Source organism: Culex quinquefasciatus, chromosome 1 (assembly GCF_015732765.1).
Source record: "Culex quinquefasciatus strain JHB chromosome 1, VPISU_Cqui_1.0_pri_paternal, whole genome shotgun sequence".
NCBI classification, from domain to species: Eukaryota; Metazoa; Arthropoda; class Insecta; order Diptera; family Culicidae; genus Culex; species Culex quinquefasciatus.
In genome coordinates, this window is record NC_051861.1 from 67746731 (window position 1) to 67766949 (window position 20219).

Sequence of the window (20219 nt, forward strand, 5' to 3'; positions counted from 1 at the left end):
AAATGCGAGACGGCTTATAATTTTTAAACGTCCTCGGATTTTTTTTGTTGAGTTTTCTCCTCACACATCTGCATGATCTGCATACACGGCTCACACGGATTCATTGGCAGCAATTGGATTGGGAACAATTACAGAAATTTGGCAGGAACTTAAATAAACGGCTCACTGGAACATTCGAGCGAACTCTCGACTTTTAACACAACAATGTCAACAAAGTTTCGAAATAGCAGCCATGGTTGCTATGATATTATAGAACACTGAACTAAAACCGGGGAGAAAAAATTTTCCCTTCGGAAATATCCAAAATAAGTACCTGTGAATTGCCACCAGGTGCAATTTTGGCGTGGCGGTAGTGTCACCAGTCCCAACAGGGGAGTGGCGTATCTATATATAATTAGTCTATGCCTTTTGCAAATCTTTTTGAATTCTCTTCAGTGCAGGATCACGAGAACGTTGATACTGTCTTCGGCGAACATTTTTCAGACGAATCAGAAGCCTTATTCTTCTTATTCTTAAATTCTTAAATTCTTAAATTCTTAAATTCTTAAATTAATAAATTCTTAGATTTTTAAATTCTTAAATTCCTAAATTCTTAATTTTTTAAATTTTTGGTTTTTAAAACTTTTGAAATTTTAATGCTTAATTTTTTGAAATTCCTTAATTCTTTATTTTAGAATTTAAAATTTGTGAAAAAAATAGAGTTGGATGTAAGAATTTCTTTATTTCAGATTTTTAAAACTTTGGAAGTTTTGACATGCAATTTTCGAATTTTAATATGTTTGAGCTCACGTTTGAGCTAGTAAATTTATAAATACTATAATATAAAAAATATTATTCAATTCTCCATATTTTTTGAATTGCCTAATTTTTTTAAAATAAAAATGGTTGAAATTTCCTTTTTTTATTTCTGACATTTCTGAAATGTTTATTGTCCGTTTCTCGCAAAGATACACGCCGCGCAGCATTTCAGAATGTACCGCAGACACTGTTGTCAGCGGTTTTCAGCGATTTTCCATTTTTTTTTTTCATATTTTATTATATTTTTGTTTTTTTTTTTTTTAAATAATTATTTGTACTGTCATCGTCATCAATAATGGGAGAATCAAATTTGACTTGGACTTTTGGAATAGCAATATTCCTGACATCCAAAATTGCATTAGTTAAAGATTCCAAGGCTGAATCAATATCAGCTTTGGTTCCTAAAACAAAATCATGATTCAAATTATTCTCAATATGATGCTGATACCTGTCCCAATTAGCTTTGTGGTAATTAAACACAGAACTATTGGGTCTGGTAACTGCTTCATGAGAAAGTGAAAAAGTTACTGGAAGATGATCAAAATCAAAATCAGCATGAGTCACTAAAGGACCACAATACTGACTTTGATTTGTCAAAACCAAATCAATAGTTGATGGATTTCTAACAGAAGAAAAGCAAGTTGGCCCATTCGGGTATAATACCGAATAAAGACCAGAAGTGCAATCTCTGAATAGAATTTTACCATTGGAATTTACTTTTGAATTATTCCAAGATTGGTGTTTGGCATTAAAATCACCGATGATCAAAAATCGAGATCTATGCCGAGTAAGTTTATTCAAATCCCCTTTGAAATAATTTTTATTTTCCCCAGTGCATTGGAAAGGCAAATATGCAGCTGCAATCATAATTTTCCCAAAAGAAGTTTCAAGTTTAATGCCCAAACTTTCAATAACTTTTAACTTAAAGTCACGTAACGTGCTATAAGTCATACTACGGTGGATAACTATTGCAACTCCACCGCCATTTTGATTCATTCGGTTATTAGTTATAACTTTATAATCTGGATCACTTTTCAAATAAGTGCCAGTTTTTAAAAATGTTTCGGTTATAACAGCAACACACGTTATGAACTCGTAAAAAGTTGAAAAATTCATTTTCTTTCGCTTTTAAAGAGCGAGCATTAAAATTCATAATATTGATGGAATTACTTAGATCCATGATTAAACTTCAGGGTAAGAACAACATCATTCGCAAATTTAAATCCAATCTGGATAGCTTCCATCATGGATGTAGCATTACTCATTGTTTGAATCAAACCAAACAGTGAGTTTTGCAAAAAAGTCATTTTTTCAAACGTAACATCGCCGAGATCAGAAGATCCCAAAGCGTTGCCAGCAGAAAAATTTTCAAATGATATTTGAGGTACCTGCCCAATTTCAGAAAGATTGGTAGAGGATTTAAAATTTGTGGATGAACCCGAACCCGAAACGACGTTAGCATAAGAAATGCCATTGTTGTTACCTAACTTTTCCACGGTAGGGGTATTTCTAGCATTGTTCGAGTGAGACAGCACGAACGTTTGATTTAAAGATGCAGGTACAACCTGACTTTGAGAAAATTTCTGTTTGGATTTCGGCTGATGCTTAGCACGAGAATCCAAAACCTTTTTTCTGATGGGGCAATCCCAGAAATTTGATTTGTGATTTCCACCACAATTTGCACATTTAAATTGGGTGACTTCTTTCACGGGACAATTGTCCTTGTCGTGAGAAGAATCCCCGCAAACCATGCATTTTGGAACCATGGCGCAATGATCAGTACCCACTTTACCCGTACATGGAACAAAAACTGAACTTTGTCCAAAAGTTTCAAATTGTTGATTTCATTTCTGTTGAAATGAATCAGATAAAATTGTGAAATCAAACCAAAGCGAGAAATATTCCCGTTTGATTTTTTCTTCATTGGTATTACTTGGGATGGGGCAAAGCCAAGCAACACCTTAAGTTCGTTTTTGATCTCATCCACCGACAAGTCGTTGGAGAGACCTTTCAAGACCGCCTTGAATGGCCGAGCATTCTTGGTCTCATACGTGTAGAAATTGTGTTTGTGGTTTTCAAATAACCAACAAAAGTTTGGTGATCTTGTAAAGATTCCGTCAACAAGCGACATTCTCCTCTTCGACCAAGCTGGAACGAAACCTTCAAATTGCAAGTTTCCTTGCAATTCTTCAGTTGCGTTCGAAAGCTGGCCAAATCGGAGACGGAAGTCACTACAATTGGCGGTGCCTTTACTCGTTTCTCGACGGCAGAAGGCTCAGTACGAGGAGAAGGTTCCTTGTCATCAGTTTCGGATAAAACACCGAAACTGTTTGTCAATGGAATTGGAGGATTGACCTCACATTCAGAATCAGACCTCAGAAGAGGCTGTTTTCTTTTTCTGTTTCCGTTAGCCGGTTTAGCGTTCAAACGCTTCACCGACGTAACGACCAAATCTTCAGAAGATTTGCGTTTACCTTTGTTTTGACGCATTTTGCAAGCAAAGTTCTCTTAAAATGATGGCTTCGTTTGTAAAATACAACAAAATTTCAGGTGGTGTTAGTCTTGAAAAGACTGTTTAGAATTTTGGAAAATAACTCAGGTAGTCTTTAAAAAGACTGTGAATTTTGTTTTGAAATAACTCTGAGCTTAGGTAGTAACAAATACCGCAGCTCTAGTGTCCGTTCACCACGAAGGTTCGCAAGACACTGATCACAAAGCGTTGACGGTTCGCGTATGCCTACCATATCTTGGTCGAGAGAAGGGTCGAGGGTATTGGTCAATACGGCCTCACGTTCTCACAAGAGAGAATATGGATGAGTTCCAACACAAATGGGATTATTGGACTAGACTGAGACGAAACTACTCATCGTGGATGAATTGGTGGGTCGAGCTGGCTAAGCCGAAAATCAAAAGCTTTTTTCGATGGAAAACAAGTCAAAAATATGCGTTTTTTAACAACGAACAGCAACGGTTATACGTTCAGCTCAGGGAGGCTTACGATCAGTTGTACGGTAACCCATCAATTCTCTCTACAATCAATCTTATCAAGGGCAAAATGTTACGTCTACAACGACAATTCACTGAGCTTTTTATGTTCATCAACGAAACTTATGTGTCAGGTGAACCCCTATCTCCCTTTCAGTTGGGTGAACGCCAAAAAAAGAAAACTGCCATCACCCGACTTGAACTACCAGACCGTGTTCTGGAAAAATCTGAAGAAATTGAAGAACATACGTTCCATTACTTCCGTAACCTCTACGCGGAACAAGAACATTTGCGAACCGACGATTTTCACTGTGGTAGACGAATTCCACCGGACAGTATATCTAATGCGAGTTGCATGAATGAAATCACTACCGGGGAAATTTTCTCTGCAATTAAAGCAAGTGCATCTAGAAAATCTCCAGGGCCCGACGGAATACCAAAAGAATTTTACGTTGAAGCTTTTGATATTATTCATTGTCAACTTAACCTCATTATGAACGAGGCTTTGAGAGGAAATTGTCCTGAAAAGTTTGTTGAGGGGTCATTGTTCTCGCGAAGAAAAAGGGCACAGGCAATACATTCAAATCATTTCGTCCGATCTCTTTATTAAACTTTGACTTTAAGCTCCTCTCGCGGATGCTAAAACTACGCCTTGACAACATTTTCAGAGAGCACTCACTCATCAACAACTCTCAAAAATGTTCGAACGGAAATCGTACTATTTTCCAAGCGACTCTCTCCATCAAAGATAAGCTTGCTTGTCTGCGTGCGAACAAACGAAAAGGTAAACTGATTTCGTTCGACCCCGATCACGCCTTCGATCATGTTGATCGCCGTTTTCTGTTTCGTACGATGACTTCGCTTGGGTTTAAGCCCGAATTTGTTGAGTTGCTCTCCAAAATTGGCTCTGAGTCATATTCCCGAATGCTCATTAATGGACACCTCTCACCTGCTTTTCACATACAACGTTCTGTACGACAAGGCGATCCCTTATCTATGCATTTGTTTGTGCTGTACCTTTTTCCTCTACTCTCACGACTTGAACAACTTTTGAATGGACCAGATGATCTCCTGGTCGCTTACGCAGATGACGTCACATTGATTTCCACAAGTCCTAACAAAATCGAGAGAGCAAAACGGTTGTTCGACGATTTTGGCGAGTGTTCGGGAGCTGTTTTAAATCTAAATAAAACAGTATCACTCGATGTCGGATTGATCAGAGAGAACGATCGCCTAACGATTCCATGGCTCCAGACAGCTGATAAAGTTAAAATCCTTGGAATAACTTACGCTAACTCAGTTCGTTTGATGGTTACACTGAATTGGGATCAAATGGTAGCTAAATTTGCTCAAAAGCTCTGGATGTGCAAAATGCGTACTCTTACATTACACCAATAAGTAATTGTTTTGAACACCTCTGTCACTTCACGCTTATGGTACGTTGCATCAATCGTCCACATAAACAATGTTCACATAGCCAAGCTGACTTCTCTAATGGGGTCATATCTGTGGATGGGCCACCCAACAAGAGTTTCGATCAATCAGCTAGCCTTGTCGATCGAGCAAGGTGGCTTAGGCCTCCAATTGCCGGCATTTAAATGTAAAGCTCTACTACTGACACGTCATCTACGAGAAACTGAAGAAATGCCTTTCTATAAATCATTTTTAGAAGTCGTGCAAAATCCCCCAAACATTTCCCAAATTCCTCCAAATTGTCCTTGCTTGCGTTTTCTTTGCCAAGAAATTGCTTATTTGCCAAGGGATGTCTTGGATAGACAGTCTGCCCTTAGTGCCCACTCTCACTACTTAGCTTCGATCGACGCACCTAAAGTGATGCGTGAAAACGTGTGCGATGGTTGGAAGCGTATTTGGCGGAACATATACTCACGACAGCTCTCATCGTTCGAAAGAAGTTACTATTATTTGTTAGTAAATCAGAAGCTAGTACATCAGACACTACTGCACGGAATGCAGATGACTAACTCACCTATTTGTATACATTGTAGCTTAGAAGATGAAGACTTACCCGAGCATGGGTAAATAACAAGGGAAATGCGTAATAATACCTTTCTCTGGTATCAATACCAAATTTTGGTATTCCTGGACCCTTAAAAATTTGTCTTAAGGATTATGCAAGAGCAAAATGTGGTATCATACCAATTTAAGGTATTGTTTTAATATTGCAAAATTGCAGAATTTTTCAATGGTCGAACACCACATTTTGGTATTAAAGTGTTTTACCAAATTCCTCTGAAACTATGGGAAAATTTTGACCAATTTTGACAAAATAATTAATTTTGCGCTAAAATGATGTCTCAAAGCGAATGCTTTCATTGAAAACCGGAAATTTCAAACTTGATTTTAAACATTTTTGATATACCCCCTACAGAAATGACTTAAAATTGTGGAAAATTTTCTAAGTCAGGATGGCACATTTTGGTATTATTTTGGTATTAAAGTGTTTTATCAAATTCCTCTGAAACTATGGGCAAATTTTGACCAATTTTGACAAAATAATTAATTTTGCGCTAAAATGATGTCTCAAAGCTTTCATTGAAAACCGGAAATTTCAAACTTGATTTTAAACATTTTTGATACACCCCCTACAGAAATGACTTAAAATTGTGGAAAATTTTCTAAGTCAGGATGGCACATTTTGGTATTATTTTGGTATTAAGGTGTTTTATCAATTTCCTCTGAAACTATGGGAAAATGTTGACCAATTTTGACAAAATAATTAATTTTGCGCTTAAATGATGTCTCAAAGCGAATGCTTTCATTGAAAACCGAAAATTTCAAACTTGATTTTAAACATTTTTGATATACCCCCTATAGAAATGACTTGAAATTGTGGAAAGTTTTCTAAGTCAGGATGGCACATTTTGGTATTATTTTGGTATTAAAGTGTTTTATCAAATTCCTCTGAAACTATGGGAAAATTTTGACCAATTTTGACAAAATAATTAATTTTGCGCTAAAACGAGGTCTCAAAGCGAATGCTTTCATTGAAAACCGGAAATTTCAAACGTGATTTTAAACATTTTTGATATACCCCCCTACAGAAATGACTTGAAATTGTGGAAAATTTTCTAAGTCAGGATGCCACATTTTGGTATTATTTTGGTATTGAAAGGTTTCATCAATTTTCTCTGAAACTATGGATTTTTTTTTAATTTTTGACGAGATAATTAATTTTGCGCTAAAATTACTTGAAACCCAAAAATGTTAAAGCTGATTTAAATTTTTTTTGTGATGTACCCGCTAATATTTTTTTTTAAAAACGTTGAAATTTTTCTAAGTTGGGAAAACCAAATACTTTGAAAAACGAGTCAATCAACAAATTATTGAATTTTGGAGAATTTCAATCCAGTTTCATTTTAATAATACTTATTTTTCAATCTTGTTATTTTTCAGAAGCTTCAAGAACTTCAAGTACAGCCGTTCATCAATGACAAATGCATTCGGTGTGGTGAAGAATATCACTAAAATCAACATGGAATCATCAGGTGAGTAGATTTGGTTGTTGCATAAGGATCATTTACGTTTTTTTCACTAACTGCAACTGCTGCACTAAAAATGGTATGAAAATAGCAAATTTTGGTATTACTTGTGCAAATAACAGCGACCAAAATGTGCTCTTGGTTGCCCAGTAATAGATGATAAAATACCATGAAATCAAACCAATATCATGTTTGTGGAAGACCACAGGAATACCAAAATATGATTTTCCAAGGGCAGGAATACCTAAAATTAAAACCATGACAATACCAAGTTTTGGTATTCAAGCAATGTTCAAAAATCCAGAAGACCTCAACTTGGTATTGAAATGATTTTATTTTGTGGTATTATTTTACCTTTGGAATAACATGGTATGGTATTGTTGTGCCCTTCCACATACAAGCTTTTGGTATGATTTCATGGTATTTTACCATCTATTACTGGGCAACCAAGGGCACATTTTGGTCGCTGTTATTTGCCCAAGTAATACCAAAATTTGGTATTCCCGTGTTATTTACCCCTGCTCGGGTAGCACACCGGTTTGTTAGTTGTTCACGAGTAACTGCTGCTTAGACAGTCTTGCAAACAGAAGTAGCCAGACTGCAAAGTACCACTTTCTCTTTTGAAAGTTTACGTTTCCCAGATTTAAAATTACCTAATATTGTAAAATTTAAAATATTAAAACTCTTTATAAATTATATTATTTTTGGCAACCAAGGTAGCACTGAAGTATTGTTTGCGCATCTAAATATGCAATCAGGTTAAATTATCCTATTTATCAATGTTTTCAAAATAATTGTTACTAACTTTTGAAACGAGTCGGAGTTAACCATTTGTTGAAAGCTGGAGTCGGAGTCGGAGTCGGCTAGAGTTTGTAGGCCGTTAAGTTTCGAGCTGAAAGCCGGAGCCGGAGTCGGCTAATTTCAAAGCCGGAGTCGGAGTCTTTGAAACAAGTCCCGACTCCGCAGCCCTGACTATATCTACGCTTCGTTTTTAAACTTTTTTGGAAACTCTAATATAAATCCACGAATTCAAAACAAGATGGTTTTTGTTAAGTTTTCTTAAGGTCACTAAATGTATTTTTCTCGAAATGTCAGAAACCTTAAAAAAAAGATTTTGTCGAGCGAAAATAAAAAACAGAGCAATTCCTTTTGAATCTTTTATTTATTGCTGACTCAATCCTATTCTCTCACGAGTTATATGAAAACCATGAACTTAGATTTTTTTTCAAATTCATCCTCCCTTTATTAAAAAGCTTTAGCTTTGCTTGAGTAGGAACTAAACATAATTATTAATTCGCGATTAAAAGCTTCATAATTCCGACAGATGGCGCAAAGCATCGAAGAATGACGATTCAAATTTTCGCTGTTCGGTTATATAGGAATGCAAACTTAAACTTGAATTTACAGCTCTTAGAACATCTTCTGAGAAAAAATTCAAGTAGTATGAGTGTAAACTTTTCCCCTTTATAAATTAAAGCAATAAAAAAGATTTTGGAAAAAAAATTGTTTAAAATGATAGAGCATCAAAAATAACAAAGTATAAGCTCGAATTTTTGCTCAAAAGTTGTTTTGAACGCTGAAATTTAACAAAACAAAATTCGAATACATAACCTCAAAGGGCAAAAATTTCAATCGACATCCTTCGCTCTGTTCTGCTACTCAACACTAGATGTCGCATGTCGTCTAGCTTATGAATGCCAATCGCCAGATAATATTTCCATATGTTAACAAACACCCGCTAAAGAAATAATGTAAAAATATTTGACTTTTCGTTTCATTTTCACTTCACTCGAGTAAATTACAGCTTTTATTTGTCCTTATTACACTCCTTATCGTATTCCACTCCGTCTTTTTTCTCAGTTTTGTCGTCCTGAAATTATGGTTGAAATGTTAGTTTAAAAATTTGAAAAACATAATAATGATGCTGATAAATCCTTACTTTGTTATGCTGACGAGCTTTCATGGCCCATGACAAACTCATTAGACGATATCGCTCCTTTATTCGTCCACGTAGTTTTTGTGGGATCACAAGCATAGTTGTTGTTGTGTTTCCAACGAATAAAATAAGGAACAGTATGCTTAAAACTGCAATCTGCAAAGGCAAGAAAAAAATTTAACAGTTGTAGAACGGAAAAAATCCTGAAAATCTCTGTTTGAAATCCTGAAAATCTCTGGACATAATATTTGAACAAACCCAAACCGAAAAAAAAGTTCTAAGATCCTAGGGTGGTTAAAAAATAGCAATTTTCGTCATTTTTCGCAAAAACAACTTTTTTCAAAAAAAATATCACCGCGCCATTACATCCGACTTTAGCTGTCTTAGATGCAAAAGAAAGGTGATGAGTTTGGCTTTTTGGGACAAATAGTAAGAAGTTTCAAAAATCTAGCTTAACAGTTAAAAAAGAAAACTTATGAAAACTTAAAATGGTGTTTTGACCGTGTCTGGACCAAAAATATTTTTATCGGATTCCTCGGAAAATTTCACAAAACTTTTATGAAAATAGTAACTTACCAAAACAAAAAATAAATAAAATAGTGTTAATATGTTGAAATATGACACTATTTTTACAAATAAGCATCAGAACAACTAAAAAATCAACCAATGTTGCATTAAACGTGATTTGTGAACCTACCAGAAGCGACATAATCTATTTTACCAAAATTTCATAACTTTGAATGTTTTCATAAGGCAGGAAAAGGGTGGTCCATTCTGGGTTGGCGAATGACTGGACATGGCGTACCATAGGTACTTCGAGTACCGCAGGAATAAAATAGACCCACCAAGCGGTCCATTAGCCTCTTGTCCAGTAACTCCGATACCCTGGCCTCCCCGCGGCGCTAGCCGGGATACTAGTAATCATTGGAGAGATCGGGTAACCAACCCCGGTGGGAACTATGGTAGTATGCTGACAGGGAAGGGGGGCTCCATCCTCTTCGGAGGGTGTAGCTATGCCGTTAGGCCTCGTGAGAAAGCTGGGTCTGGGTAGCTTCAAGGTGGAAGCCCCACCCCGAGACTAGGTATCACAGCCCCAATCCGGCTGCATACCGAAAATCATATCATTACGAACAATCAAGAAGGAATAAGGATCCGGAACAAACGGCATAGACCTAGGCATGAAAAGGACACCGATTGGAAACTCGGAACATGGAACTGCAGATCGCTACGTTTCGATGGGTATGAGTACGCTCTGTTGAACGAGCTCAAACCCCGCAACTTCGATGTTGTAGCACTGCAGGAGATGTGCTGGAAAGGAGCGAAGATGTGGGAGGACGCTGCTTTGGAGCTCACCATGTACCAGAGCGGCGGAGCCGAAAACAATCATATCCCGAGCATGGGTAAATAACAAGGGAAATGCGTAATAATACCTTTCTCTGGTATCAATACCAAATTTTGGTATTCCTGGACCCTTTAAAATTTGTCTTGAGGATTATGCAAGAGCAAAATGTGGTAACATACCAATTTAAGGTATTGTTTTGATATTGCAAAATTGCAGAATTTGTCAATGGTCAAACACCACATATTGGTATTCTTTTGGTATTACAGTGTTTAATCAAATTCCTCTGAAACTATGGGAAAATTTTGACCAATTTTGACAAAATAATTAATTTTGCGCTAAAATGATGTCTCAAAGCGAACGCTTTCATTGAAAATCGGAAATTTCAAACTTGATTTTAAACATTTTTGATATACCCCCTACAGAAATGACTTGAAATTGTGGAAAATTTTCTAAGTCAGGATGGCACATTTTGGTATTATTTTGGTATTGAAAGGTTTCATCAATTTTCTCTGAAACTATGGGATTTTTTTACCAATTTGGACAAGATAATAAATTTTGCGCTAAAATGACTTGAAAAAAAACCAAATACTTTGAAAAACGAGTCAATCGAAAGATTATTGAATTTTGGTGAATTTCAATCCAGTTTTATTTTAATAACACTTATTTTTCAATCTTGTTATTTTTCAGAATATTCAAGAACTTCATGCACAGGCCGTTCATCAGTGACAAATGGATTCGGTGTGGTGAAGAATATCACTAAGAACAACATGGAATCATCAGGTGAGTAGATTTGGCTGTTGCATATGAATCATTTCCGTTTTTTCACTAACTGCAACTGCTGCACTAAAAAATGGCATGAAAATACCAAATTTTAGTATTACTTGTGCAAATGCCAGCGACCAAAATGTGCCCTTAGTTGCCCAGTTATAGATGGTAAAATACCATCAAGTCATACCAAAATCATGTATGTGGAAGACCACAGGAATACCAAAATATGATTTTCCAAGGGCGCGGGAATACCTAAAATTAAAACCATGGCAATACCAATTTTTGGTATTCAAGCAATGTTCAAAAATCCAGAAGACCTCAAATTGGTATTGAAATGGTTCTATTTTGAGGTATTATTTTACCCTTGGAATATTGCGCGTATTCCCGAAAAGACACGCGGCATACCAGCCTCGAAACGACGCGCCGCACTTTCGGCAAATGCGCGCTGTCAAATCCCATACTGTGCGTTTTATTTTTGTTGATCTTCTTCTTCGAATTGCATGGCATTGTTGCCGGGAATGTTTTTTATTGCACCAAAAGTGCAGAAAATCGCTGGCAACAGTGTCTGCGGCACATTCTGAAATGCCGCGCGGCGTGTTCCTTCGAGAGAAACGGACAATAACATGGTTTGGTATTGTTGTGCCCTTCCACATACACTCAACCCCGGTGGTTGGTCACTTTTTCGTTTGACACTTTTTAGTTTGTACCCCGTTAGTTGGTCAAAGTCAAACTAAAAAGTGACGAACTGTCACTTTACACGGCGCTCACGCACACTATCAAAACAAGCGTTTGGTAGTTTGTGTGAACTCCGTGTAAAAAGTGTCAAACAAAAGTGACCCCGTTCGTTTGACAACAGTTGGTGTCAAACCATCGGGGTTTGAGTGTACAAGACTTTGGTATGATTTCATGGTATTTTACCATCTATTACTGGGCAACCAAGGGCACATTTTGGTCGCTGTTATTTGCTCAAGTAATACCAAAATTTGGTATTCCCGTGTTATTTACCCCTGCTCGGGATAGCGGACCCCTTCCAATCGCACCAAGGGTTACGACAAGGTGACGGCTTATCCAATGCGCTGTTCAACATCGGACTTGAGGAGTTGTGTGAAGAGCGGGTATAGACACGAGAGGCACGATTTGAAACAGGACAGTCCAACTTCTTCCTTATGCGGACGACATTGACATTATAGCGAGAGACTTTGAGACGGTGAAAGGGGTTTACACCGCCTTAAAGACGCAAGCAAGACGAATTGGATTGGCCATGAATACGACGAAAACAAAGTACATGAAAGGGAGGGCTCAAAGGACGTTAACCCCCAAGACTCACCCCTTTAGCTGTGGATGCCCTGACTGAAAAGTCCGTCGGACGTCCGTCGTTTGTCATCCGTGCAATCGTACGACGTCGCACGAGAATGTCGCGCGACTATCGCACGAATGTCAAACGTTTTTGCACCAAAATGTCGTATTTGTCGTGCGATCGATAATCGAAATTGTACGACATTGTCGTACGACATTCGACCGACGTCGCACGGTTTTGTTATTTAGAATGTCGTGCTATTGTCGTGTGCTGTCATTTCAGATTTTTGGGTTATGTTGCAGTTGAAAAACTGTTGTTTTGTTTTATTGATTTTTTTATTCCAGCTGTCAAAATTTCACAAAAATATTTATTGTACACTTAATTTCACTTGTGGATCGCCGATTCTTCCCCAACTTGGCTTCCTTCTGGATTTGCCTTGACCGCAGCTTCCGGCTTGGGTGTTGGTGTTCTTCTGAGGCGGCCGTGGCAGCATCTTGGTCGTGTTCCTCGACGAGCTGATCAAAACTCGGATGCGACGCCTTGGCGACGATCTTGGATCTCCGACGGATTGATGTTTACCGGAGTACGAGGAAACGTGGGTTTTGTGGAGTACGAGTACGAAAAAACGGGCTGCTTCCGTGGATTCTACGGAAGCCACGAGAGACCACACGGGAACGCATTCCGGTTTCCGGCAGATTCAGATTGGAATATGTTTGTTGCCTGAAAAAAATATATCATCAATCAACAATCGGCAAGAATTTATAAATTAAATTCAGATTTCAATAATAATAATAATTATAAAAATTTCAATTCAATAAAATTTCAAATATGTTGTGAACTTTCAAAATTTAAACATTTAAAAATAATTATAAATAATAGATGTCTAGATAGATGATAGATTTAAATTTAAAATTATTGCAATTAGTTTTGAAATCCGAGAATATTATTATTTGAAAATTGTACCTGATTTAAGAATGCTAAAAAATTCTAAAATTCTAAAATTCTAAAATTCTAAAATTCTAAAATTCTAAAATTCTAAAATTCTAAAATTCTAAAATTCTAAAATTCTAAAATTCTAAAATTCTAAAATTCTAAAATTCTAAAATTCTAAAATTCTAAAATTCTAAAATTCTAAAATTCTAAAATTCTAAAATTCTAAAATTCTAAAATTCTAAAATTCTAAATTCTAAAATTCTAAAATTTAAATTTAAAATTTAAAATTCTAAAATTCTAAAATTCTAAAATTTAAAATTCTAAAATAAAATTCTAAAATTTAAAATTCTAAAATTTAAAATTCTAAAATTTAAAATTTAAAATTCTAAAATTTAAAATTCTAAATTCTAAAATTCTAAAATTTAAAATTCTAAAATTCTAAAATTCTAAAATTCTAAAATTCTAAAATTCTAAATTCTAAAATTCTAAAATTTAAAATTCTAAAATTCTAAAATTTAAAATTCTAAAATTCTAAAATTTAAAATTCTAAAATTCTAAAATTTAAAATTCTAAAATTCTAAAATTCTAAAATTTAAAATTCTAAAATTTAAAATTCTAAAATTCTAAAATTCTAAAATTCTAAAATTTAAAATTCTAAAATTTAAAATTCTAAAATTCTAAAATTTAAAATTTAAAATTCTAAAATTTAAAATTCTAAAATTTAAATTCTTAAAATTTAAAATTTAAAATTTAAAATTCTAAATTCTAAAATTCTAAAATCTAAAATTTAAAATTAAAATCTAAAATTTAAAATTTAAAATTTAAAATTCTAAAATTCTAAAATTCTAAAATTCTAAAATTCTAAAATTCTAAAATTTAAAATTCTAAAATTCTAAAATTCTAAAATTCTAAATTCTAAATTCTAAAATTCTAAAATTTAAAATTTAAAATTCTAAAATTCTAAAATTTAAAATTTAAAATTCTAAAATTCTAAAATTCTAAAATTCTAAAATTCTAATTTAAAATTCTAAAATTCTAAAATTCTAAAATTCTAAAATTCTAAAATTCTAAAATTCTAAAATTCTAAAATTCTAAATTTAAAATTTAAAATTTAAAATTTAAAATTCTAAAATTCTAAAATTTAAAATTCTAAAATTTAAAATTCTAAAATTCTAAAATTCAAAATTCAAAATTCAAAATTCAAAATTCAAAATTCAAAATTCAAAATTAAAAATTCAAAATTCAAAATTCAAAATTCAAAATTCAAAATTCAAAAATTCAAAATTCAAAATTCAAAAATTCAAAATTCAAAATTCAAAATTCAAAATTCAAAATTCAAAATTCAAAATTCAAAAATTCAAAATTCAAAATTCAAAATTCAAAAATTCAAAATTCAAAATTCAAAATTCAAAAATCAAAAATTCAAAATTCAAAATTCAAAAATTCAAAATTCAAAATTCAAAATTCAAAAATTCAAAAATTCAAAATTCAAAAATTCAAAAATTCAAAATTCTAAAATTCTAAAATTAAAATTCAAAATTCAAAATTCAATAGTTCAAAAATTCAAAATTCAAAATTCAAAATTCAAAATTCAAAAATTCAAAATTCAAAATTCAAAAATTCAAAATTCAAAATTCAAAAATTCAAAAATTCAAAATTCAAAATTCAAAAATTCAAAATTCAAAAATTCAAAAATTCAAAATTCAAAATTCAAAATTCAAAATTCAAAATTCAAAATTCAAAAATTCAAAATTCAAAATTCAAAAATTCAAAATTCAAAATTAAAATTCAAAATTCAAAATTCAAAATTCAAAAATTCAAAAATTCAAAATTCTAAAATTCTAAAATTCTAAAATTCTGAAATTCTAAAATTCTAAAATTCTAAAATTCTAAAATTCTAAAATTCTAAAATTCTATAATTCTGAAATTCTTAAAATTTAAAAATTTTAAGTTCCGAAATTCGAAATTTTTAAAAATGAAAATTTACTGAATTATAAAATTTTTGAATTTTAAGGTGCCTCAATACCAAAATCATTTATTTCAATTCGTGATATTTTTTAAAATTTTGACCTTGTAAAATCCTTGAAAATTTTCAAAAGTTAATAGATTTTTTTTACTATTTAAAAATTTAAGAATTTGTCGAATTTTTTTTTCTGAATTTTTAAAACTTTTCAATATAAAAAAAAACAATTTTAAAACTTAAAACAAAACTTGAATTTGTATTTTTTTTAAATTTTGTAATAATTTTTTTAATTTTAGTTTGTTAAAGTACTTTTAATTTATTGAAAATTTAAAAAAAAAATAAGATCAAAAAATCATTTTTTTTTATTTTTAAAATTTTAAGAAACTTATTAAGTTTTCAAATGCGTAGAATTAAAAAATAATAATCTTTGAAATTTAAGAATTCAAAAATATAAATTATTTCAATTTTAGAATTTACAATTTTGGAATTTTAAAACTCATAATTTTTAGAATATTAGAATTCAAAATTCCATTTCGTGCGTCCAACGTTTTGGGAATTTAAGAACTTTATAATGTTAGATTTTTTGTATTTATAAATTGAAGAATTTTAGTACTTAAGAATTAAGGAATTTTAGTGTTTAAGTTTTTGTCAATTAATTTTTTTTCTTATTTTTGAATTTCAAATTTTTTCAAAAATATTTGAAGACTTTGAGAATTTGAAAAAAAAAATTTAGAATTTAGGAAAAGAATACTAACAATTTGCATAATATCAAGAAATTAAATAAATTTAGAATTTTCGAATTCTTACATTTTTATGTTCTGAAATGCTAGAATTTTACAACTTTACAATTTCAGCGTTTAAGTTTTTAAAAATTTTAGTATTTTTGATTTTTTATTTTCAGTTTGGAATTATTGGATTGAAAAGTTGAGAATTTGTTATGTTCCATTCATCCTATTTTTAATTTCGATTGTCCAATCGCACTTCCAGCACACCTCCATCGTTTCTAAAACATGACTCACCAGTTCCATTAGGTATGCGTCGCAACCTCCCGCGGACGGTAAAACACCAAACACCAAACACCAACCGCTTCCACGATCGCAAACTGGTTCCTTCCCGTCCCGTCTTCCGGAATGGCCCGCCGAGTAAACCATATTTCCCGTCCTCCTCCTCCTCCGCCACGAAGACCGAAATCTGGAACAAAAGACACTTTGATTCGGTCGCTCGCCCACTCCGGCCGGAACTTTCCGGCAGAAAAGTAATTGAACCTAGTAAACAACTTACCTATTAACTGTCCAAAATCCTCCAAAAGCCTAAAAGCAACAACAACTGGTTCGACTCGGTTGCAATCAAGTCCGAACAAGATCAACAGAAGAGAACTGTCAAACTGTTTGCGTCGACGATAATCGACGTCGAATTGAAGGTAAATCGATTGAAAAAACCATGTCGAGCATGTCGAGTGTTTGTCGTCCGTTTGTCGTCCTTTCGACCAATCGATATCAAAACGGTAAAATCGCAACCGTGCGACAACTCGTACGACGTGCGACATTTTTCAAACAGGGTGGCGATGTGCTGGAGGAGGTGAGCGAATTCGTGTACTTGGGATCGCTGGTAACGGCCGACAACGACACCAGCTTAGAGATCCGCGCCTTCTTTGGATTACGGAAAACCTTGACATCTGATCGAGTGTAACGCGCCACGAAGCTTACCCTGTACAAGACACTGATTAGACAGGTTGTCCTCTAAGGCCAAGAGACCTGGACGCTGCGGTAAGAGGACGAACGAGCCCTTGGAGTTTTCGAACGGAAGGTGCTGCGAACGATCTACGGTGGAGTCCGTACAGCTCAGAACGAGTACGTACTCGTTTCACTCTCTATTGACGCCATTTATTTTTTATTTATATTTATTCCGTTTTTTTTTCTTCCATGTACATTCATTCAGTTAAAATATTATTGAGTGTCCAATCACAATTGATGACTTTTCACCTCAATTTTAAATACTAGCAACTTTTATTTATTCATGAAATATTGTAGCTTTCGCTATTCAGTGATTTCAAATGTAGGAGGTCCTACATGTATAAAAGGGAAAAGGGATACCTTAAAACTAACTTATAAACTATATAAAGAGCGGATTAATGCAGCTGAAGACTGCAATGATTTTTGTCGAAATGCATCAATTATCTTATTGGACATAACATCCAATTATCTTATTGGACATAACATCCAAAGTGTCAACTTCGGCTAATTGATGAAGTTCACTGGTGCTGAACCAGGGAGGAAGTTTCAGAATCATTTTCAGAATTTTGTTCTGAATCCTCTGAAGTTTTTTCTTCCTGGTTAAGCAACAGCTTGTCCAGATCGGCACAGCATAAAGCATGGCAGGTCTGAAAATTTGTTTATAAATTAACAGTTTATTCTTGAGACAAAGTCTAGAATTCCTGTTTATAAGTGGATACAAACATTTAATATATTTGTTACATTTAACCTGGATACTTTCAATGTGATCCTTGTAAGTAAGGTTTTTGTCAAAAGCAAGTCCAAGATATTTCACTTGATCCTCCCACTTTAAATTTACCTCATTCATCTTTATAATGTGATGACTTTTTGGTTTAAGAAAATCAGCCCTTGGTTTGTGAGGGAAAATAATAAGTTGAGTTTTTGCAGCATTTGGAGTAATTTTCCATTCTTTCAAATAAGAATTAAAAATATCCAAGCTTTTTTGTAATCTTCTTGTGATGACATGAAGGCTTCTACCTTTGGCGGAGATGCTTGTATCATCAGCAAAAAAGTGATTTCTGACATCCTGGGGGCAAATCAGGCAAGTCAGAAGTAAAAATATTGTATAAAATTGGACCCAAAATGCTTCCTTGAGGGACGCCGGTACGTACAGGTAGCTGATCAGATTTGCTGTTCTAATAACATACCTGCAGAGTACGATCTGTCAAATAATTTTGAATAATTTTCACGATATAAATCGGAAAATTAAACCTTTTCAATTTCGCAATCAATCCTTTATGCCAAACACTGTCAAATGCCTTTTCTATGTCTAGAAGAGCAGCACCAGTAGAATAGCCCTCAGATTTGTTGCTTAGAATCAAATTTGAAACTCTCAACAACTGATGAGTAGTTGAATTCCCAAGGCGAAATCCAAACTGCTCATCAGCGAAAATTGAATTTTCATTAATGTGCGTCATCATTCTATTAAGAATTATTCTTTCGAATAATTTACTAATAGATGAAAGCAAACTAATGGGCCGATAGCTTGATGCTTCAGCAGGATTTTTATCCGGTTTCAAAATCGGAATTACTTTGGCATTTTTCCAACTACTGGGAAAATATGCCAAATCAAAACATTTGTTGAAAATTTTGACCAAGCTACTTAAAGTTGCTTCAGGTAATTTTGTAATTAAAATGTAAAAAATGCCATCCTCACCAGGGGCTTTCATATTTTAAAATATTTTGATAATAGATTTTATTTCATTCAGATCCGTATTAAAAACATCATCTGATGAAAACTCTTGTTCAACAATATTCTGAAATTCTATTGAAATTTGATCTTCAATAGGACTCAAAACATTTAAGTTGAAATTATGAGCATTTGCAAACTGCTGAGCAAGTTTTTGAGCTTTCTCCCCATTTGTTAAAAGAATATTATCACCATCTTTTAAAGAAGGGATTGGTTTTTGAGGTTTCTTAAGAACCTTTGAAAGTTTCCAAAAAGGTTTGGAATAAGGTTTAATTTGTTCGACATCTCTTGCAAACTTTTCATTTCGCAGGAGAGTGAATCTGTGGAATCCTTTTGCAAATCTTATTGAATTCGCTTCAGTGCAGGATCACGAGAACGTTGATACTGTCTTCGGCGAACATTTTTCAGACGAATCAGAAGCTGAAGATCGTCATCAATAATGGGAGAATCAAATTTGACTTGGACTTTAGGAATAGCAATATTCCTAGCATCCAAAATTGCATTAGTTAAAGATTCCAAGGCTGAATCAATATCAGCTTTGGTTTCTAAAACAAAATCATGATTTAAATTATTCTCAATATGATGCTGATACCTGTCCCAATTAGCTTTGTGGTAATTAAACACAGAACTATTGGGTCTGGTAACTGCTTCATGAGAAAGTGAAAATGTTACTGGAAGGTGATCAGAATCAAAATCAGCATGAGTCACTAAAGGACCACAATACTGACTTTGATTTGTCAAAACCAAATCAATTGTTGATGGATTCCTAACAGAAGAAAAGCAAGTTGGCCCATTCGGGTATAATACCGAATAAAGACCAGAAGTGCAATCTCTGAATAGAATTTTACCATTGGAATTTACTTTTGAATTATTCCAAGATTGGTGTTTGGCATTAAAATCACCGATGATCAAAAATCGAGATCTATGCCGAGTAAGTTTATTCAAATCCCCTTTGAAATAATTTTTATTTTCCCCAGTGCATTGGAAAGGCAAATATGCAGCTGCAATCATAATTTTCCCAAAAGAAGTTTCAAGTTTAATGCCCAAACTTTCAATAACTTTTAACTTAAAGTCACGTAACGTGCTATAAGTCATACTACGGTGGATAACTATTGCAACTCCACCGCCATTTCGATTCATTCTGTTATTGGTTATAACTTTATAATCTGGATCACTTTTCAAATAAGTGCCAGTTTTTAAAAATGTTTCGGTTATAACAGCAACATGCACGTCAT

General features: G+C 33.7%; 1 protein-coding gene across 2 annotated transcripts in view; it reads right to left on the reverse strand.

The window, feature by feature from the left end:
* Nucleotides 1–8426: 8426 nt before the first annotated feature.
* LOC6052646 (transmembrane protein 120 homolog) overlaps nucleotides 8427–20219 on the reverse strand; it is an 80380-nt gene continuing 68587 nt past the window's right edge. Inside the window, exons 6-7 of one of the 2 annotated variants that reach the window (XM_038249476.1) lie at nucleotides 9223–9375; nucleotides 8427–9153 (exon numbers count right to left, since the gene is read on the reverse strand). In XM_038249476.1, coding sequence (XP_038105404.1) covers nucleotides 9091–9153; nucleotides 9223–9375 — 216 coding nt within the window. In that variant the 3' untranslated portion in view covers nucleotides 8427–9090. The remainder of the gene's footprint in view (nucleotides 9154–9222; nucleotides 9376–20219) is intronic. The other variant, XM_038249477.1, reaches the window with a different exon arrangement.